The sequence below is a fragment of the Lithobates pipiens genome, unplaced genomic scaffold, assembly GCF_037356315.1.
Source record: "Lithobates pipiens isolate NorthernLeopardFrog02 unplaced genomic scaffold, aLitPip1_a1.2 Scaffold_22, whole genome shotgun sequence".
Classification (NCBI taxonomy): domain Eukaryota; kingdom Metazoa; phylum Chordata; class Amphibia; order Anura; family Ranidae; genus Lithobates; species Lithobates pipiens.
Window position 1 is genome coordinate 316,461,519 of NW_027507784.1, and position 22,830 is coordinate 316,484,348.

The 22,830-nt window shown below is 42.3% G+C and overlaps 1 protein-coding gene across 3 annotated transcripts in view; it reads left to right on the top strand.

Moving 5' to 3' along the window:
- CACNA1H (calcium voltage-gated channel subunit alpha1 H) overlaps window positions 1–22,594 on the top strand; it is a 364,555-nt gene extending 341,961 nt beyond the window's left edge. For 2 of the 3 annotated variants that reach the window (XM_077449411.1, XM_077449412.1), the window contains exons 28-34: window positions 8,490–8,568; window positions 10,050–10,171; window positions 11,891–12,214; window positions 12,871–13,017; window positions 14,685–14,865; window positions 19,918–20,096; window positions 21,046–22,594. In XM_077449411.1, coding sequence (XP_077305537.1) covers window positions 8,490–8,568; window positions 10,050–10,171; window positions 11,891–12,214; window positions 12,871–13,017; window positions 14,685–14,865; window positions 19,918–20,096; window positions 21,046–22,212 — 2,199 coding nt within the window. In that variant the 3' untranslated portion in view covers window positions 22,213–22,594. The remainder of the gene's footprint in view (window positions 1–8,489; window positions 8,569–10,049; window positions 10,172–11,890; window positions 12,215–12,870; window positions 13,018–14,684; window positions 14,866–19,917; window positions 20,097–21,045) is intronic. The other variant, XM_077449413.1, reaches the window with a different exon arrangement.
- The last annotated feature ends 236 nt before the right edge of the window (window positions 22,595–22,830 follow it).

Consider the following 22,830-nt stretch of genomic DNA (forward strand, 5'->3'; position numbering starts at 1 on the left):
GTTGTCCTGTGGACAGATTCTCCCACCTGAGCTGTGGATCTCTGCAGCTCCTCCAGAGTTACCATGGACCTCTTGGCTGCTTCTCTGATTAATCCTCTTCTTACCCGGCCTGTCAGTGTAGATGGACGGCCATGTTTTGGTAGGTTTGCAGTTGTGCCATACTCTTTCCATTTTCGAATGTTGGATTTAACAGTGCGTGAGATGTTCAAAGCTTGGGATATTTTTCCTATTTACCATGGGCCTCTTGGCTGCTTCTCTGATTAATGCTCTCCTTGCTGTATTTATATTGATATTAAATTACACACAGGTGAACACTATTTACTAATTAGGTGACTTCTGAAGGCAATTGGTTCCACTAGATCTTAGTTAGAAGTATCAGAGTAATGAGGGCTGAATACAAATGCACGCCACACTTTTCTCATGTTTATTTGTAAAAAATTTGGAAAACCATTTATCATTTTCCGTCCACTTCACAATTATGTGCCACTTTGTGTTGGTCTATCACATAAAATCCCAATAAAATACATTTATGTTTTTGGTTGTAACATGACAAAATGTGGAAAATGTCAAGGGGTATGAATACTTTTTCAAGGCACTGTCGTTGTCATACACGCCGGACTTAAAAAAAATCTTTGTTTGTCCATTACATGGTGGATTAGCAAGGTTAGTATTTTACATAGTAAAGATTCTTTATGCTTTTTTGAGATCATAGGAAGTGACAAGGACATGCCATTTATGGCAGAGTCAATAGGTATTTTCTATACTTGCTAAAAATGTTCCACCACATTTAAGGAGTGGTAAGCTGCCATATATTACGTTTTTGAATTTAAAGGCCATAAAAAGACTACCTTAAAGTGAATGTAAACCCAATGTCATCCTTTCTAAACTACTGCCATAGGGGTTATCTATAAGGATATACATGCCTCCTGTCTGTTATCAGAACCGAAAAACTGCAGATTTTGTGGGTGGGTCTGTTTTCTGGAGCTCGGTGGGTGGAGTCGTGATGTCAGTAGACTCCCGCCCACCTCTACACTCCCCTTGTCAATATGCATTTTCTCCTGTGTATTTCTTACACTGAACTTCTGCTATAATCTCTAACATCCAGTGAAAAGATAGGAAATTAACCACATGACTTCAGCATGCCAAATTATGCTGAGGTGGGGAACATCCAATCCTGGCAGAGCAGCAGAAGAAAGGAGTGGGAGGGAATTAAAAAATACAGCATGTCTCTTAGGCTAGTGCACGAGATATGTAAGTCACCGATCACTCACAGCAAGGGGGAGGATTTCACAAATTTTTTCTCTGTTTGTCAAGATTTATCTCATTGAACAATAAAAGAGGATTGCTCAGAGCTGGATTAACTCTTTGTGGCAAGACTGGGCTCAAATGAATGGAAATCTTATACTCTACATTATGACATAAAAAAACATCCACTTTAACCAATAGAATGGCTGCCTCCTCTGTATTTAGGGAAGCAAAACAGTTCTGGCTGTCTCTTTGCAAACACACATTTGGAACTCCCTCTTCCTGAGACAGTTGTCCTCTGCAGCGTCCGCTTCTTTTAGCTCTGATAGACAGGATTATCCCAGGAACGACATTTTTCACATTACATATACATGGAGCAAGTTTGGCCGGAAGCCATGTGCTGCTTGGGAAACAACGCTTGGAGACATTAACTGTCTAAGTGCCGTTGAGATGCATGTCATCATCACTTACTGACAAAAGACTGTCAAGTCAACAGCAAATAATCCTGTATATATCTGTGTGTTCATTCTTCCTCTTAGATTGAGGGATGGCTCTGGTCCTGAGGCTCCCTTGGTCTCAAAGGCTGGCTCCGGCCTGTGATTTGTGTTATTTTGTGAGTGTAGGGGGTGCTACAACCTCTACGCCGTTGGGTTGTATGAGAGTCTGCGATATATTGCCATCACTGAGAGTGTGGGAGCACCAGCATAGTGGGTCAGTCCACCTAAAATCCAGGTTTTTGATAGTTGCTAAAGAGTGCTAAAGCTGAACTCTGAGCAAACAGATAAAGAGATATGAAATACATATTTGGGAGCTGTTTTACCTAAGGATTTGCCTTTCTATCCCTTCAGTCTTACACCGCACAGTTAGTGACCTCTCTTTTTTTATTGCAAATATGCAATGCATCTTGGTCACTTCCCTATCCCCAGCCAGTGATTGGACAGTGAAGGAGTAGCATCAGACTGGTTAACTCATCTCTCTGTTACTCTGCTCTCTTCTCCTGTCAACACATGAGCACTATAGCACTTGTGATTGGACCCTAGTGGATGCAACCTTTACCTTTCTCAATCAAAGTGCTGCACTCCAGAGATTCCCCTGATTCCAAGTCAGATTTAGGCACTTACATTATCTGTATTTTTTTTTATATATATATATATATATATATATATATATACACTATATTACCAAAAGTATTGGGACACCTGCCTTTACACACATGAATTTTAATGGCATTCCAGTCTTAGTCTGTGGGGTTCAATATTGAGTTGGTCCACCCTTTGCAGCTATAACAGCTTCAACTCTACTGGGAAGGCCATCCACAAGGTTTAGGAGTGTGTCTATGGGAATGTGATCATTCTTCCAGAAGTGCTTCTGTGAGGTCAGGCACTCATGTTGGACGAGAAGGCCTGGCTCACAGTCTGCACTCAAATTCATCCCAAATGCACTCATTCATGTCTTTATGGACTATGCTTTTGTTAGCTGAGTATTGAAATCATGCGCTTGAAGCTTCTTGGACGCAGAGAATATTTTACTGTCTTGGAGAAATATCAGAACATGTCTTTATCATCATGAAACAGGAACACAGGAAGCAGAAGGATACCAGTACACTGAGCATAGATAGAATGTACACTTCCTTTCTTTACATTACCATAGAATACACATAACACTGCAGTGCCACCTGCTGGATAGAAAAGTACAATGCATATATATATATAGTTCAGTTTATATAAGCAACTTTGCTGTTGTTTTTCCAACAACTTTGTGCACTGGTCCAAACCATTTGGTGGAGGGGTGATTATGGTGTGGGGTTGATTTTCAGGTTTTGAGCTTGGCCCCTTAGTTCTAGTGAAGGGCACGCTGAAGGTATCAGCATACCAAGACATATTAGGCAATTTCATGCTCCAAACTTTGTGGGAACAGTTTCGGGATGGCTCCTTCCTGTTCCAACATGACTGCGCACCAGTGTACAAAGTAAGGTCCATAAAGACATGGATGAGCGAGTTGGGAGTGGAGGAACTTTATTGGCCTGCACAGAGTCCTGACCTCAACCTGGTAGAACACCTTTGGGATGAATTAGAGCGGACACTGCGAGCCAGGCCTTCTCGTCCAACATTAGTGCCTGACCTCACTAATGTGCTTCTGGAAGAATGATCAAACATTCCCATAGACACACTCCTAAACCTTGTGGACAGCCTTCTCAGAAGAGTTGAAGCTGTTATAGCTGTAAAGGGTGGGCCAACTCAATATTGAACCCTACAGACTAAGACTGGGATGCCATTAAAGTTGATGTGCATCAACACACGTTTGGTAATATAGTGTATGTGTATATATATATATATATATATTTATTTTTATATTTTTATACTTTATAATTTGTATTTTTATATCTGCCTGGAGTTCAGTGTTAAAGCCCAACACCAGGAAAATGAAAAAATCCATCCTAGTATTAAAACCCCCTGCACAGCATGGGTTCATTTTTTAGGGGCAGAGAAAAATGCTCACCTTACTGCTTGCTCCAGCAGGCTCTCTCTCCAGTGCTAGGACTGGTCACTCACAGCTGATCTTTAAGTTGCGGCCTGATCCGGTCGCACACCAGCCTCCTCAGCGTACAATACAGGGTTAAGGTCCTTGTATGGTAACAAATGATGCTGACGCTCCACCCACAGACTGTAGATATGGGCAGAGGAGGAGAAGGTCCAAGCCCGTTGGAGCAAATAATGAGGTAGGAAACATTCTCTTCATCTCTCTCCCAGACATAATGAGACATAATTAACCCTTGCAGTGTGGAGAGGGCCCTATTTCACAGGTGGATTTATTTTTTTCCTGGAGTTGGGCTTTAAAGTGTCACTAAACAAACGTCCCAAAAAACTATCACTAAATGTTGTATTACATGCTGTTCATACTCACTCAGTCACCATGAAATTTATTTTCTGTATTCTGCAAAAAAACTGGTAGGTCTTGCTGCTCTCTATCTCCCCCTTCTGTCCATGTACCCAATTCGGCTAGGGATTTTGCAGCCGTGGTGGCAAAGCACATGCTCAGTTTCTATGCTGAGCATTTCCTCCATATCACATCTGAGTAGCCCATGTGACTATAGAGTCACACATGTGGGCGTATACACAGTGATAAATGACAGCCCACTCCCTGCCTCCTCCTCTATGCCCACTAACCAGCTAAACACAATGGGGGCAGGATATCACATGTAGATTAATGGAAGCTTCTCCTCCCTCTTATTCTAAGATGCAGGCTGGAGGGACATGACAAAGCCTGTGACTGGCAGAAATCTGGCCACACAGTGTTATTGCCAAAAAATAATAAAGAATTTCAAAAATATATTTACATATCAATTAAAACTGTTTATTGATATTATTTATTTATTTTTACTCTGTATTCTAAAAGCTATTTTTTTTTTAACATGTGACCAGCAGCAGAGGACTAAAAGATCCTTCTGCTTATGTTTCCCTGCAGAAAGGCTGGGAAAGAGCTGGGTCATGTGAAAGCTGTATAGCAATTAGAAAAAAGGTACTTAGATTTCTATTAAAAATAATTACAGTGCCATCATCCACATACAGAAATAGAAGGGACAATGTCAATTAAACAGTGTGTGTTCAATATTACTTTAAGCCACCTTAAAGTTTCCAGCAAGACCTCTGCTGGGTGATGCAACTGGTATATTGGGGAACCTCCTCAATTGGGACACAACTATCAACAAAAAAACGACAAAGGTTCTAACCCATCCCTACTGTATCCAAAACTATAGTAAAAGTTTCAGCTGGAGTTCTACTTTATTGTTAGGCTTCAGAACGTAACTAAAAAAAAAAACAAGTACGAGCCCTACATTCCTGAATTTCTAATTGCATGACCCATGCTCCAAAATTAAAGATCCAGTTGAAGATGGACATACGGGACTCTGCAGAAGCAGATCATGCCTCATGTCCCCTGTGCACCTTTGGATCATCTCCTGTCTTATTTCTAAGTAGCAAGAAGCCAGAGCGGCAGGCTGGCATCTCTACCCCTGCAGCAGCTTGGCACTTATACAGCTTGCTGAAAAATGGGAAAAATGCATCCTGACAGGCCTCCCTGGGTACCGTGCGCTACAATGACTGAAATGCCATGGTGTGGGCTGATGGCGCAGAAATAATGGAGCTGGGGAAAATGAGAAGAGAGATGTGTTAAAGCAGGATGTGGTGCTTCTCTCCAACGCTCCCGGAGAGAAATATTATGTCTGCAGTGCTCAGCATGTCATTCAGCAGCCAACCGTAGCGTGGACCTCCTCTGCATAAACACATTCAATTTTCGTAATTACTTACAGATAAAGCAGGTCATGAACATTGGACAACAGTTACCCTATTTGGACAGGGCAGGCGATAATCTTTTGTCCGTAGACAGTCAAAGACACCCCTGACTTGCATCTTGTGGGGGAAAGTGCTTGGACAGGTCTGGAAAGATGGAACATGGGCAGACAACTTCATCTGTCTATGTTCTCCCCTTCTCCCCACTCCATTCACTTAACGTGAAACAGCAATGGTTTTTGTTCGGTTTTGCTTTACTTCCTTTATTTTCATTTTAGGTTTATACACTATATGGCCACAGATTTGTGAACACTTTTCACACCTACACCATATGGCCAATCTATTGGGATCAGGTGTTTTCAGTGAAGGGTACTGTTAATGCTGCAGCATACAAAGACGCTTTAGACCAGCCTTTCTCAACCTTTTCAACATGGAGGAACCCTTGAAATAGTTCTCCGGTCTCAGGGAACCCCTGCTAAAAATGTAATGAAATCTACAACTCATGATACATTAGTGTGATGGTCATTGGGAAGAATGGTCCTTACACTTGTGGTCATTGGGGAGAATTACCTCCTTACAGATAGCTAAAAAGATCAATGGTGTCACTGGGAACTTATCTGAGAGGCAGAAATTGCCAATGCTGAAGGAACCCCTAGAAACCTCTGGAGGAACCCCTAGGGTTCCACGGAAACCTGGTTGAGAATCACTGCTTTAGACAATTGTGTGCTTCCAACTCTGTGGCAACAGTTTGGTGATGGCCCTTTTCTGTCCTAGGATGACTTGTGTCCAAATCCAGCTCCATAAAAAATTGTTTGATGAGTTTTGTGTGGAGGAACTTGAGTGGCCCTCACAAACCTCTGACCTCAACCCTACTAAACATCTGGAGTGAATTTCAAGCCAGGTCTTCTAGTTCAACATATGTATTCAACCTCACAAATGCTGTTTTGGCTGAATTGGCACAATGTACTACAGGCACACGCCAGGATCTTGTGCAGATTGGAGACACTATAAGGATGGGATGCCAAACTAGCTGATAAGGGTGTGATGGTAAGGTGTCCATAAACTATCAGCCATATAGTACATTTCCTTTTAGGCCGACATTGTCTGGGGGAAATCTTGGAGAGGGCCGTATCGAGGGAGAGAGAGAAAGTCACTGTTTTGAGTCACTGTTTTCTCTCCCTCAATATGGCCCTCTCTAAGATTTCACCCACACAATGTTATATCTTGTCTGTAAAGGCCTGTGTGGCTGGGCATTGATTTCAAACTTTTAACCTGCATTTGAAACGCATGTCAAAAGCATGTCAGCGGATACTCATGTGCTTCAGTAGTGCAGTGTAGATCTAAGGCTGTGTTTGACTTGCTTTACTTTTGCATCTTTGGATGCAGCAGATCCTATTGAGATGTACTGGCACTGCAGGCAAAGATGGGAAAACATGACCCTTTGCAGTATTTTTGGGGTTGGGCATATGCATTTCAGCAACCCAGCATTTGAATAAAGAAAGCAGTGTTTGACAACACCTTAACTTTCAGTTTGAGCTATTAAACTCTGTTAACAAAAAAAATTAAGAATGAACTGTCATACATATGAAAATGAGTCAAGAACTCATTGGTCAGTAGAACAGAAAATATAAAGTCAATATTTTAATATTTAAAAGAAATATATATATTTATTCTCCCGTGCCTAATAAGTATGTACAAAGCCATTACAGTTTTACTTTACACACACACTTGCCTGTTTAGAAAAAAATGGGTAGAAAATAAGATCATAAAACTATGCACTGTCTGTTTTATTTTTCAGTCTCAGGGATGAAGTAGCAATTGATGGGTTTTATTTATGTACATTGGGCTGACAATGTTTTTCCCAGGCAGGATTTTGAACTTGAAATATGTTTAGCTGGAAGTTTGCCGAATCCTTGTGCCCAATTATTAAACGTATTAATTACGGTTGTGCCATCTCCAGCACAAGCAGAACTGGAAAGGACACTGGAGCTTATGTGCGTTCTGGACCCGTGTTCACCTTCCTTTAACTCAAACCAAAGCGCCTTGCCCAATTCTTAAATTCAGCTTCATCATTTACTGCTTTACATGCAACAGTGAGGTTTGTGGCTGCGCTGTCATCTCCGGTGAGCGTCCTTCAGGCGTCTTTCTAGTTTGTACCGTACAACTGAATTAGCTGTAGTAATAGGACATCGTTTGGTGGCCTCTCTCAATGCATATCAAGTAACTTGAAACTCACAGCCGTCCACGTCCCTCAACATTCATCTTATTAACTGCGGTAGTGGTGGCTCCTTTGACAGCTGTCCTTCACTCTCTAGGGCATAACTGAGCTCTTTATCCCTTCAATAAAAAAAAAAAAAAGGTTGACTGTTGCATTTGCTTCTTACTCGCTGTTCATTTTCTTTACCCTGCCCCATTCAACTAAGTCTGTATTTGAAAGCTATGCTGCTATTAAAGTAATCCCGTTATGGTGGTAGTCTGCCAATGCTGACCTTCTATGTTCAGAAAAGTCAGCGTGAATCAAAATTCCTTATCTATATATTTATTTGGGGTCAGCAACTTAAGATAAAGACTTAACAAGGAGCTTTAAGATAACTTTAAAGTAGAATTCTAGTTTTTAGTAAATAGCTCCCTATCTTGACACAAGAACAGGTCCCGAGTAGTTGAACAATGCTTTCATGTAACCAAAACCACCAAAAACCACTATCAATACAATTACATGATTTCCTCCAAAATTTTAGGGAAATGAAGCTCTAAATGTTGTCCATCCCTAACAGAGAGCTTCTCATTTATCCCCAATTTATTCAAAACGAATAAAAAAAGTTTTGGTCAGAGTTGGACTAACGTGTTTTCTGTTATCCTTGTCTATTTATTTCTTGCATCTATGTATTGTCAGTTTTTGATTTTGGTTTTATTATGTATTATATCTCACTTGATCCTTTGTGTGTCTTTTGGCAGGTCGGTAACTTAGGCCTTCTCTTCATGCTCCTTTTCTTCATCTATGCTGCCCTCGGAGTCGAGTTATTTGGGAAATTGGGTGAGTAACGATCCCTCTTGTTTTGGCAACACTAAAGGAGGTTTATATAAAATCTTTCGGCCTAGCCAGGCTTCCGGCCTATCAGGAAGCATTTTCCTGAAAACATTAGACGGCACATCTGCTCATTATCAGTGGAATTCTTCCCACTTCTAACACACCATACCACTCGCAGCTGTTCCTGCTAACTTCACAAGATGTAGTCACTGTTAACAAGTTTTAAAGTTCTCCTGGCACTGTAGAGCACCATGTGCTGGTCCTCTGTGACTTGAAGGAAAATTTTAATTAAACCAATACATAGACTGCCATTGCACACCCCTCCTCTTGAAAATAATAGTTGCCTGACTGTCATGCTGATCCAATGGCATCAATACTTTGAAAAAAGCATGTTTATGAGAAGTTATGAACTACACTTTGTCTCCTCCGGCCACCTAATTGTTCTGGCTACAACTCAGAAGGTACAGAAACCAGAGACAGCCAGACAGCTAGCATTTTAAGAATCAAGTCATCAAAGGAAGCCCTCATATTTCTCTTATTACAAATTCAGGGCATTAAAGGTAATGCACTGAAGTTGATGTTTTTATTTCAAGTAGAGTTGGATAAGTTGAATAACCAGACTATCCACAGTGTATCTCAGAGGCAAGATTCCCCATAGTCACACGTGACTTGTCCCTCTCCCCTTGGATCAGCATGATATTCAGGATGCTAGCATTTTCAGATGTAGATAAGTCAGCAATGGCAATGCTCATACTCCCGCTGTACAGGTCTCTAAATCTGCAGCCGTATTTTTATAGTTTTGTGTCCTAGTCTTCCAGTGACCGCATGCTTGTTTCCCGGTAATTGATTCACAAGCTTCCCTTTAATAGGTCAGTCCACACAAAACTGGTTTTTATTAATCTTGGGCAGATTAATGGACCTAGGTTTGAAGTTCTACAGCACTAATTAGTAGTCCAGATACAAATTTATCCCAATGAAAGATCGGGTAGATCACCAAATAAGGAAGTTAAAACATTTCAGGGACCCAAACTTGCCCTCTTTATAAGGGCTTAAAGATAGGAAACAATGTGTAAGGACTGATGTGAGGATACCATGTTAACAGTATTTTTTGCCAGTATTAAGGACAGAACTCATCAGCAGCTGGTTTCTCTTGGGGGATCCACTGAAATGTCCTATTTTCTGTCTCTCACATCTATATATGAACCCTGGAGACAGATTTATTCTATACACTTATGTGCTCACACAATCCTCCTTCACATGTAGCAATTGTCTTCGAATCATTCATGAGTAATTGCAGGTACGTAGTCAAAATCGGTCAACAAAAGCTATAGGGAGATGGTTTATGTGAACTATTTCCACAGTCCGTGATCACAGTGCAAGTCACCAGTGCAGCCTTGACTGAAAGGGGGCAACACAGTTTTTCTCTTATGAATTCTTTCTAACAGTGCCATCTCTGCAGATGCCTTAACACCTTTCTTTGTCTGCAGTGTGTAATGAAGATAACCCCTGTGAGGGCCTCAGCAGACACGCCACTTTTGAGAATTTTGGCATGGCTTTCCTGACTCTGTTCCGTGTCTCGACGGGTGATAACTGGAATGGCATTATGAAGGTGAGAAACAAGCGGACACGGGTAATCATTGAAGTGACCTAAGGCTGTATGTATCATAGAACAGTGCAGAAGGACTGTCCTTGTTGCCCATGGCAAACCAATATGATTTCCCTTTCATTCTTCTATGACAATAGGGAAGTGTGTGACTGGTTGGTGTGGCCAACAGGAACAGATCTACCTTCAGACATTCCAATGAATTAGCCTTGTGAAAGGGAAATCTTCAAACTGGGATACTAGTTCTGGTAAAAACCCGGGATTCCCTCACTTTTGAGGGATTTTCTCTAACCTCCTACTGGGGCTATGGGACAGGGAGTGAAGGGAAGTCTCCCCAGAGGGATACAGATGGCAAAAAAAATGGATTGTGGGCACCGCAGAGGTTCCTGTTCTGCACAGACGGTTCAAGAGTTAAGTTGAGTAAACGTGTGGAGCCACAGAGAGTGCACTGTGGGGCCCACTCTGCTACTGGGGATTATAGTGTAAAATGCTGGACAGGTGGTTGTGGACATTGACTCAGTTATGGAGAGAGAGTGCATTTGAATTAACGGGAGAACAGTTTCAGTGCAGTGTGCACATTCATTTCTAAATGTAGAGGTACCCCATATGTGTGTGTAAGGTGGTCCTGTAACAAAATGCCTAACAAAGCCCAGAAGCACCCACTCTGGGGTAGGCCTCTCACGTGACCCTTGCTTGGCACCCAACGAGGAGGAAAACATGGAGAACGTGACAAATAACCACCACCCTAACCTTACATACACTTTGATACTCCCCATGTGAACAAGCCCTTAAACTTGTTTGATATTTGCATAGGTCTATTCTCAGACAAAATTGTTAAAGCTGAACTCCAGAATAGGTGAATTTTCTGTAAAAAAAAAAAAAAAAAAATCTTTCAGATCTGTGCAGTAATCCAGTGTGAAACGTTGCCTCTGTGCAGGAGCTATCTATAAGCCCTTGTACACACAGTCGAACATTCCGACAACAAAATCTGTCTGATTTTTTCCGACGGATTTTGTCCGAAACTGGTGTTGCATACACACGGTCGGACAAAGTTGTTGGAAAATCTGATCGTTCATAACGTGATGACGTTTGTTCGTTGTGGCGGGACTACGTTGCGGCTAGTAGCCAATAGCTTTGGTCTCGTAATTTGATCTGAGCATGCGTGGCACTTTGTCCGATCAGAATTCTCTACAAACGATCGGAACATGTTGTCAGAAAATTTTATATCCAGCTCTCAAACTTTGTTGGTCGGACAACACAGTCCGATCAGACATTTTCCGTCGGAATGTCCGACCGCGTGTACAAGGGCTTATAAAGACCACTTACTGTTGCTCTCTCTCCTTGTACAGGGTGACTGGTTTTACTAATTACAGTTTACTAGGTCTATTTTAGCAGAGCAGCTGCAGAGAGAGACATCCACGGAGTTCTTCCTGTGACAGTCACACCAATGGCCAAGGGGTGGGTAAAGATGGAAATAAAGCCTTAGCTGGTGACTTTTAACAAAAAAAGTCAAAATTTGCATATCCATAACCACATTGATTAGACTGCTTAGGGGGTGATTTTTTTGATTGTATCCCATTTCAATGCCTGAGGAGTGAATAGGTTCACTGCAATTAACCCTAAAATCTGGGGTGTGTAAACCCTTTCATATACATAACAATGTGTCTCTGATCTCATCCTGACACTTCCTCAGTATGATAATAATGTGAATTGTTCTCTGTCTAGGATACACTCCGCGAGTGCAGCAGTGACGACAGGAACTGCCTAAGCTACCTGCCCATCATCTCCCCCGTCTATTTCGTCACCTTTGTCCTCATCGCCCAGTTTGTCCTGGTGAATGTCGTGGTGGCTGTGCTGATGAAACACCTGGAGGAGAGCAATAAGGAGGCCAAGGAAGACGCAGAGATGGACGCTGAGATCGAGATGGAGATGTCCAGGGCACTCACACCAATCGGTGGAGCCGGCCCCCCTACACCAGATGGCAGGGTGATCGGCGGGGGGCAGAATCCAGTCAAAAAGGAGCTGCCAGTGCTGCTGAAACAAGCCAGGGTAAATTGCTTACATCCTACCCTTCCATAAAATTGGGTTGGGCGTAAGAAAAATGGTTAAAGGGCTTAAAGGGGCTTTCCACTCCCACTAAAATATGAAATTTCCCTTTAGCTCAGGAAGCATGCATGCAACCAATGGGAACCCACATAGAAGCCTTACTAAAAGAGTGTACCACACCACACAACTGAATTAGAATTGATAAGGGCTTAGGGTAGTCACAGTTTCTTTAGCCCCGATGGGGAGGGGATTATAAGAAAAACAGTTGTGGTTTTGCCTAGAAGAGGTTAGATGGATCTTGTTTGGTTTGTGAAGACAATGAGTAAACTTATAAGACAGAGCCAGAAACAGGTAAAATTCCTGGCAGGTTTTGTATTTCTGTTTGTGATCCCTTTCGGGAGATGTTCCCTCACTTCCTATCCCTGTGACACCAGGACAAGAAATGGAGGGAGCAGTTTTTCACTGCAGAGATTTCTCATCACTTCCTGTCAGGACAGGAAGTGAGTAGGAGTGGAAGTTTTCCCAGCATGCTCACAAGCAGCAAAAAAAAAAAAACCCATAGACAATATTTGTTTAGCCCAAGGGTTAGGCTTTAAAATGTTAATCCAATAGCACTTGTGGTTAATTGTTTGCTTTGTTTCTTTACGGTGGAACCAAAGGGGGCTCTGAGCCGGGAGAATGTGACAATATTGATCCCAGAGTCAATGGAGGGCTCAGTTCTGATGAAGGACATAAGGCCCGTCTCTCCCGTTTCCCATCCGCAGGCCCTGCCTTTCTCCCTGCTGCCCCGAACCTACAGCCCCGAGGTGAATCCCTTTGCTCCCTTTTTGTGTATTTTGTATCATCTTCCGCTATGCTTTTTGTGGCTTCCTGGCCTTTGCTTGTGGGCTTTGCTGTAGCGCTATTCTTTCTAAAGGGTTTCTCTCTTTTCCAAAGAAAGGAGAAGAGGTTTTGGTACCTAAAGATGCCAGATTTTGCCTTTTCCTCCACCATGAGTGCACAAAGTGTAGTCCCATATTGTATCTTAAAGTGCATCTAAACCCAAAAACAAAATTGTATACTATTGCAGCTTAGCAGTCCTTAGATGTGGTGGCTGCTTTAGTTTTATTCGTTAAGGTTTCTTTTTTCTTTATCTTCACCTGGTGATCCTACCACTTCCTGTCCTAGGGTGAAAACACTGTAATGTATTTATTATGCGTACACACGATCGGAATTCTCGTCGGAAAAAGCTCTGATGGTTTTCCCGATGGAATTCCGACGGAATTTGGCTCAAGCTGTCTTGCCTACACACGGTCACCTCAAATTCCAATTGTTTATAACGCGGTGACGTACAACACGTACGACGGGACTAGAAAAAGGAAGTTCAACAGCCAGTAGCCAATAGCTTCCATCTCGTAGTTGAATTTGAGCATGAGTGATTTTTAGCGTGTCGGAATTGCATACACACGATCAGAATTACCGATAGAAAGTTTTTCCGTCTGGAAAATTGAGAACATGCTATCAATTTTTGCCTGGTGGAAATTCGGACAGCTAAATTCAGATGGAACATACACACGGTCGCATTTTCCGATGAAAAGTTCTCACCGGTCTTTTTCTGTCCGGAATTCCGATCGTGTGTACGTGGCATTAAGGAAGAGCATTGTCAACCAAGACAGGAATACAGAATACCTCCCCCTTTTCTCATCTCCACAACATAAGAGGAGGGTGTTCTGTAGTTATCAGATGAAGCTGGCAGGGCTGATAAGACTGCTTGGAATTCTGCCCTGATAAGCCCTGCTTGGAATTGTAGTGCAATAGAGGCAATGTGTTATGTGATATTGTTTCACTACAGAAAGGTAGGAGCACGCTGGCTTTCCGGCAGGATCAACAGGTATTTTTTTTTTCATTTTTATTAACTGGAGACTCTGCTGGAGAGATCTGTACATATGAGTTGACCAGGTTCTCCCCACCACTGCACCCAATGTGAGGGGTTTTACTGCAATATGGAGACATGCGTCAAACTTGCAAATGAGTTAGAGCTCAACCCTGTTGCCCTCAAGTGATATAAGAAACCAGAGGCTAATTAAACCCACCAGCCTCCACCAATCACTTAAATATCAGTTGTGGTTGGACCATATTATACTAATTGCTTCCACAAACTAAAGACCGTGAGATAACAGATGATGTATACCAAGTAGAACTGGGTAAACTGCTTTTATTATGAGCAACCTGGTGTGCTGCTCCACTTATCTGGTGGGTCAACTCAGACTTCAATAAAAACAAAGCACTGCCTAGGTGGCTTAGCCTGTACCCAGTCATTCAGCAGCAATGCTATTTGCATCGCCTGAAATCAGACTTTAGATTGGACAAAAATTTACTGTAGCTTTCTGATACTTTGAAAGGAACAGCTTCACTTTGTGCAGCCCTGGAGCCGTCGTCAAAGTCCTCCATCTTTGTACTCCAGCTGACAGCATGTTCTACATTCTCTCTACAGGATGCGGACATCTACTTGAGGGATGGGATGGGATCCCAGAACCTGCTGACTGTCAGGAAGGTTTCGGTGTCCAGAATGCTTTCGTTACCCAATGACAGCTACATGTTCCGCCCTGTTCTACCAGCAAAATCATCATACCCGTTGCGGGAGATGGAGGCCTACGAGGACAGCTGTGCGAAAGGTATTTGTGACTGTTATTACTCAATGCATCCTGCTGCATGAATGTTCCTACCCAAAAGCAAATGTCACAAGGTGATACTGAGCACCACCAGTGGCCTGAATGTCCTTCCAGCAAACTACAGGGGGGCTCTAGTGCAAACAGAAGCCATCAGAATCTTGGCTCTTCAGACGGTAGAGTGCTGGAAATGAGTGGATAAAAAAAAAATCCTCATTATCTAAATGTTTGTTTCACCCAACGTAACCACTTGACCTCCGGAAGATTTACCCCTCTTCATGACCAGGTCATTTTTGCGATACGGCACTGCTTTACTTTAACTAAAAATTGTGCAGTCATGCAATGCTGTACCTTAATGAAAATTTTATTTTTTCTCACAAATGGTGATTACGACTACTGGGTTTTTAATTTTTTTGTGTTATAAACAAAAAAAGACTCACAATTTTGAAAAAAATAAATAAAAATTTTTTTTTTACTTTCTTCTATAAAACATATCTAATAAAAAAAATCAAATTTCTTCATAAATTTAGGCCAATATGTATTCTGCTACATATATTTGGTAGAAAAATCTCGATCAGTGTATATTGATTGGTTTGGAATATACTGGAATTTTTTTTTTATACTAGCAATGGCAGCGATCAGCAATTTATAGCGGGACTGCGATATAGTGGCCGAAAGTCTGACACTAACTGACACTTTGTGGGAACCAGTGACACTAATACAGTGCAAAAAATATGCACTGTCACTGTACGGATGACACTGGCTGGGAACGGGTTAAACATCTATACCTAACCAGTGTTTTTTTCGTACTATGTGTGGTGTTTTTACTAAGGGATTTGATGGATTCTATCACCTCCCTGCTGACAGAAAATAGCTCTGCTTTGTTTACATAGGCAGAGCTCTGTTCTTGCAGTTGTAATATCAAAAAAAGGATTTTGGTATGGGAGTACTAGGGATAGTTGCTCATGCTAATCCTCTAGGTAATTCCCACCCAAAATAAGTGAACATTGGACTATATCGGTACTTCCGAAAGAAAAACAAATAACATTTAGAATATTATCTTATTTAACCTCCCTGGCGGTACGATTATTTTGGATTTTAGGTGCTAAAAGCGGTACAATTATTTTGCATGAAAATTTGGCGTTTTATATTGTAGTCCTGCAATTCTTAGGAATAACTCACTTAAATCTGTCCAAACCAGAGTCTAGCAGACATCCCGGGTATGATAAAGTTTGAAAAATGAAATCATAAATTATAATATAATAAATAACTATAAATAATTATACCAAATAATAATATAACAATAATAAAAATTATTCAATAATGTAATCAAATCAAAAACACTGAAATTTGCTCAGTTGCAGAATTGTCGCTGTCATTACTTTTCAGTATTTGATGACGGATCTCCCCACAAATCGCTATCACTCAATTCTGCAAGTGATTCCAATTTATTATCGCTGTTTTCTAGCTGGTCTAAAACCATTTTTGATGTAAAATGACAGTTTGGTTGCTATGGACAATCTCCAGTTTCCAGGCATAAAGAACAGTTTTTATTACATAAAACTGCATGCAGGACACTGGGCAGACCACTAGGGACAACGGGGATGTGAAATATTTACATACAGCAATGTAATCTGTAAGATTACATTATACTGTATGTTTACTGTTTGTTTCACTTTTTGAATTCGGCGCCGATCTCCGTCCCCGTGCGTCGCAACGCTCGCAGGGCACGGAGATCGGCGATGTGATAGATCGAGCGAGACACGGCTCGCTCGTACAGCGGGGAGACAACGCAAGTAAGTAAACCTCCTCCTGGATCCAGCGATGCAATCCCGAGTCTGGCTCGGGGATACCGCTTTTGGTATGAAAATTCCACCCCGAGCCAGACTCGGGAATACCGCCAGGAGGGTTACTAAACATATATAAAAAACAAAAAGGACAAACATCACCTTTTTTAAAATACAAAGAAATACATATCGCAATACAAGCGTCTTTGACAATTTCTCCACAAAATGGGGAGTTCAAATCAAGAGCGTGTGGGGTTCTCCTCTACTAGTTTCGCGGTATAAAGACCACTTCCTCAGGAGGATATCTATACAAAACATAATAATTAATACAGAACAATTAATGAACAACAGAAAAATATCAAAGGAATTAATCATGAAATATTATAATTAATAATAAATCATAAAATTGGAAGGAAAGGGGAAGGGAAAGGGTCAGCTCACCCCGAATTCAGAAGGATGGGTTACAAACAACAGGATTCCCATATGTATTCCCCCCACGGCGGACATGGGGGATTGGCCAAACAGCCCTAGAAAAGGGAAGGAGAAAAAACTCCTAAAAAAGAAAAAAAAATTTTTTATATATTATATTATATTATATTTATATATATTTTTGTACTTTTAGGTTTATTTTTAGTATGTATATATATATTCCTTTATTTTATAGAAATTTAGATTGAAATAACTCACCAAAAAGGAGAAAGATTAACTGGTGTAATAGTTATGTAGATCGGTCAATTAAAGATCACTGGATGGCATCTAGTAAATTAACTACATAGTGCGGCTCCATAGAGATATCCCATGTTGCAGTTGTAAATCGTTATTATCAGTGAAAGCACAATAAAAACAGACCAAAGTTTCTATATATAAAAATCTTAAAAATACTGCAAACTGTCCAAAAAAAAAGTGCTGAAGTGCTTCTGGAAACATGCTGTGCCGAGTGCCACGCTCCCCTCTTGTATCCCCACTCACCAGAGGGAATGGACCTACAGCTTTTCAGTTTGGGGGTCAGATAGCCATAAATCTGGTGTGGGGTATACCAGGTCTCACAGGCTTCATGTTCAAATTTCCACAATTGCTCTTACACAAATGTAGTATCCACCACCATGCTCAAATGGAAAGAAAGGGCACCAGTAGTGAAGTAAGGCCGCGTACACACGGGCGGATTGTCTGTCCAACTTAGTCCGCTGAACCGTGTTTCAGCGGACAATCCGCTCGTGTGTGGGCTTCAGCGGACTTTTTCAGCGGACTGTCTGACGAACAAAGTCTTACGGAATTTCCGTAATTTTGTCCGTTCAAACTTGGTTTTGTCCGTCCAAACTTGGTTTCAGCGGACAGTCCGCTCGTGTGTAGGCAAGTTGGACGGACTAAGTATGGCGCATGCTCAGAAAGGATTTACACGGCCGAAGGTTGCATTGCAGTGTATAGGACGTCGTTTTTCTAGTCCCGTCGTACGTGCTGTACACGTCATCGCGCACGCTTTCAGCGGACTGTCTGCTCATCGTGTGTGGTCAAGTCCGTTCATTCAAATTTTGAACGGACTGTCTGTCGGATTGTCTGACGAACTTAGTTGGGCAGACAATCCGCCCGTGTGTACGCGGCCTAATGTAAACATTTTTTAATTGGCGCAATAAAAGAATCCACTTGCAGAATTGCAGTAAAAATGGGCATATAATAAAAGAAGGCTCTTCTGGGTTCGCCGTGGCTCGGCGTGTGTTCCACGGAGGACAGAAGTGACGTCAAAAGGTCTTGGAACCGGAAATACGTCAGCATGTTTCACCCATCCCACAGGGCGTTATCAAGCCTTGATGGGAGCCAATGGTGCCACTGCTGTGTCTCAACTAATCAGGAAGGAGAATCTCGGATGGCTGAAACATTCATAGACATCGCTGGAACTAGAGGGACCCCAGGTAAGTATTAGGGAGGCTGAGGGGGCTGCTGCACACAGAAGGCTTTTTATCTTAAGGCTGGGTTCACACTGAAGCGATGCGGGAACGCCGCGAACCCGTGGCGGGTTCCTGCATCGCATGCCTCCCACCGGCAGTTCACACTGCCCTATGCGGACTGCTGGGAGTGTCAGTGAAACCTTAATGACACCCCCAGATCAGTTCGCATATCGCAGTGCGATCTGCAAACTCGGACAGGAATCGGATCGCATTGGTGTGAATACCCATGCGATCCGATTCTGCTGCGGACCAAAAAAAGGGTCCTGTGCGAGTTTGGAGCGGGTGCGATGCGAATTCAGCCATACTATCTGTATGGCTGAACTCGCATCGCACAGAGATCGGATGTGATTTGCACTGCAGTGCGGTGCGAATCACATCCGGGTCTCCCAGCCGCAGCAGTGTGAACCCAGCCTAATACATAGAATGCATTAGGATAAAAAAACCTTCTGCCTTTACAATCCCTTTAAGGCTGATGGGTCTTATAGGCCATGATACCCCAATGCCTGTGATTTATTTGATCAAATAAATTAGTAGTAAGAAGTATAGTAGATCCCTGTGTCACACGGGACCTTTATAAAGGATCATACCCATTTTCTTAACAAGGCATCTGTCCTGAACTCTGACTTGGGGTTCTATAGATAGCCCACATTACTAGTCAAAGATCAGTCTGCTTCTCAGGCCGCGTACACACGGGCGGATTGTCTGCCCAACTTAGTCCGCTGAACCGTGTTTCAGCGGACAATCCGCTCGTGTGTGGGCTTCAGCGGACTTTTTCAGCGGACAATCTGACGGACTTAGTCTTTCGGAATTTCCGTAATTTTGTCCGTCCAAACTTGTTTTTGTCCGTCCAAACTTGTTTTTGTCCGTCCAAACTTGGTTTCAGCGGACAGTCCGCTCGTGTGTAGGCAAGTTGGACGGACTAAGTATGGCGCATGCTCAGAAAGGATTTACACGTCCGAAGGTTGCATTGCAGTGTATTGGACGTCGTTTTTCTAGTCCCGTCGTACGTGCTGTACAGTCATCGCGCAAGCTTTCAGCGGACTGTCTGTTCATCGTGTGTGGTCAAGTCCGTTCATTCAAAATTTGGACGGACTGTCTGTCGGATTGTCTGACGAACTTAGTTGGGCAGACAATCCGCCCGTGTGTACGCGGCCTTAGGTACAAGCTGTTGGTCTACCTGATAAGCATCTATTGGACAAGTGGAAAAATGCAGTGCTAGGATATCCTAGTCTTTCTGTGTTTGTTGTCATTGAGTTTTTTTAGCCTAACATCTGTATCATGCAAAATACAGTTCACACATATGACAGATTTTCTTTTTCTTTTTATAGGATCTGTTTTATCGGTCCATTCCCAACCAGTGGAGTCCAGTAATTCTTCAAAGTTACCCGTGGAATGTCAGATATTATCTTCTGCCAGTGACCACGCTGAACCAGATGAAATGCCTAAAATCCCACCTCCACTCTCAGCCTCAAGGTCACCCAGTCTAAATAGACTGCTACACAGGCAGGTAGGAAGTCCAGTAATCTAATGTGTGTTAAAGAGACTCTGTCATACTGTCCATTCAAGGCAAAACTTGAATAAAGTTCCCCAATGCCTAAACACTTAATGCTCACCTCTTCCCTGTCGTCCCTTCTTCTCTCGTTGCCACCACCAAAATACATGGTGTTAGCTGTTGTTTGTTCTCAGAATGGTCAAGGTGATTGGGCCTCTTAAATGTTCTAAAAATCCCTGATGCATTTTATAATTAGTAAAAAGAGCTTAAATTGAAGCGCAATACCACAGCTAAGAGGTCCAGATGCAACTTTATTCCATTAAGAGTACATCAGGGTTTTTCCAGTGTGAATGCAAAGCATTTAAAACTGGATGCCAAATAAGCTGCTGACTAGACCTATGCTTTGAATTTACACTGGAAAAACCCTGATGAAGGGGGCAATTAGACCCCCAAAACATGTTGGCTACTTTTAAAATTGTACCCTTGGCATTTAATGGAATAAAGTTGTATCTGGACCTCTTAGCAGTGGTGTGGCACTTCAATTTCAACTCTTTTCACATCACACTACTGTGGAGATCCTCTGGTGTGTAGAAGGCACAGGAACCAGATCATTTATACCAATACCTTAAGATAACAATACCAGTAAAATAAACCTATGGATCCCAAGCTCTCTTTTCACTTTCCTCAATCAATATATAATTTATAAGTGTATCTGGGGCAGCTAAACATGCTCATTATACATGATATAAAAAGGCACTGAATTATGGTTAGCAGTACCACACATTAGGTGTGCCTTCTTACTTCTCTCTGTCTCAAAGCAAGTATAACAACCTGCTCAGAGTAACTCAACAATAATATCTTTGTAGCTCATCCTTTAATCTCAGCAGTTGCCTTGCAGATATGCTTGTTACCCTTTTTGTTATAGAATGGTATTTCACATTAGCAACTTGTGCTTGCTTCCTAGGAGGCCATCCACATGGATGATCAGAATGGTGACTCTAAGGACGGTCTTCAGGTCGAAACATTGGAGAATGGAAAACTGAGGACACCATCAAATACACTTGCTCCACCTCTTCTCTGCCCCACCCCTCTATCTCTGCAGGGAACCCCCCAGTCTTCTCCCAAGCCACCTTCGCACCACAGACATTCCAGTGTCCGCACACGCAAGCATGTCTACAGCCAACACAGTATTCCCAGCCGTCCCTCAAGTTGCAGCAGCGAGAACACCAATCCGGAAGAGTCTACAATAGAGTCATCAGACCCGGCTGATGAAGAAGTCAGCCACATCAACAGTTCAGCAAAGGGCTGGCAAGTACAATCCAACCACAGGAGCCTCTCTGTCTCTCCGTTCATCTCCCAAGCGTCATCTCCTCCACCTCTACTAAAGAATTGCAATAGCACAGCCAGCCTGGCAGGTACCAGCAGTAAAGACTTGAAAAAGTTTCACAGTGTTGATACTCAAGGATTTTTAGCTAAGCCCATGTGGGCAGAAGACCAAAGGAGGCACTCGATCCAGATCTGCCCCTCCATTGATGATGATGGAGATTCCTGCTTTGATCTGTCCATTGATGATAAGCATGATTCCTCCATCCTCTTTCAGTCTGACCCAGAGTACATCAATGGGGTCCGAAGGAAGAAGAAGATGAGCCCACCTTGTATTTCTATAGATCCTCCCATGGAGGACGAGAGTGGCACAGCTTCGCGTACCAAAGTATCTGAAAACAGCATGATGTTACGAAGGAGGACACCATCGTGTGAATCCACGGCCTACAGGGACTCTTTAGACCTTGGTGACAACCAGTCTGGAGAACAGCCGTCCAAAAGTGAGAGAAGAACCCAAGCGACTTGTCGCAATGAACATTTGGTCATCCCTGGATACACTTTCGACCAGCTGGAGACCAACAATTTCAAAGAACATTTATCGGAGGGTGGGCATCCTGCATCTCCAACTGCAATCACAGTGGACTCTAGGCCTGACAACGTGGCTTTAGAAATTTTACCGCTAGACCATCAAAATAGCAACAGCTCTGAAAAGACCAGAGATTTCACTGAAATTAAGAGTTCTTTTAAAAATCCTGCACTAATTAATGCTTCTAACACAACAGAGGAAGTAACAGACAAACCACTATAGCTTTTAATGATAAAGGGCTTGTGACGTTGACGAAACCACTGGATAGACGGGTCTGAAAAGCCTCGTTGGGTGTTGGTATTTTCAATAATCAGCGGGGTTTCATGTGGATTATAGAGAAGTGTGGAGGGTTTACGTAAAAAAAATTGATTTGTTTGATTTTATAAACGAAATACGGAAACAAATTCCCATATAGCCTCAATCACATTGATTCGAGTTTTTATTTTAATGTTTTTTTTTTTTTCGTTTGTTTGATTTTCTATTTTTGAATTGGCACTTTTTTATTGTGCAGAGACACAGTATGCAGAAGTGCTGACATATGAAGACTTGTACAATATCTGTATATCAGCGGTATAAATAAAATAGAAATAATGTATTTGTGAAATTATGTGTTTGTGGTCTAGCTCAGATAGGGTAACCAGTGGGATTCTTGGGTTGTATGACTATACTCTACTCACTGATTTATTGTAATAGAGTAGTAGAACTTTCAGTGCAAGAAACCATAAAGGGCCACCCTGACCCCTGGCTGGGGTCCTTCCTATTGATCCTGGGGCCCTTTACTCCTATTGTGGAACCCATTATTATGGTCCTGCAGCGGGACCCTTTCACATGTTTTGCAGG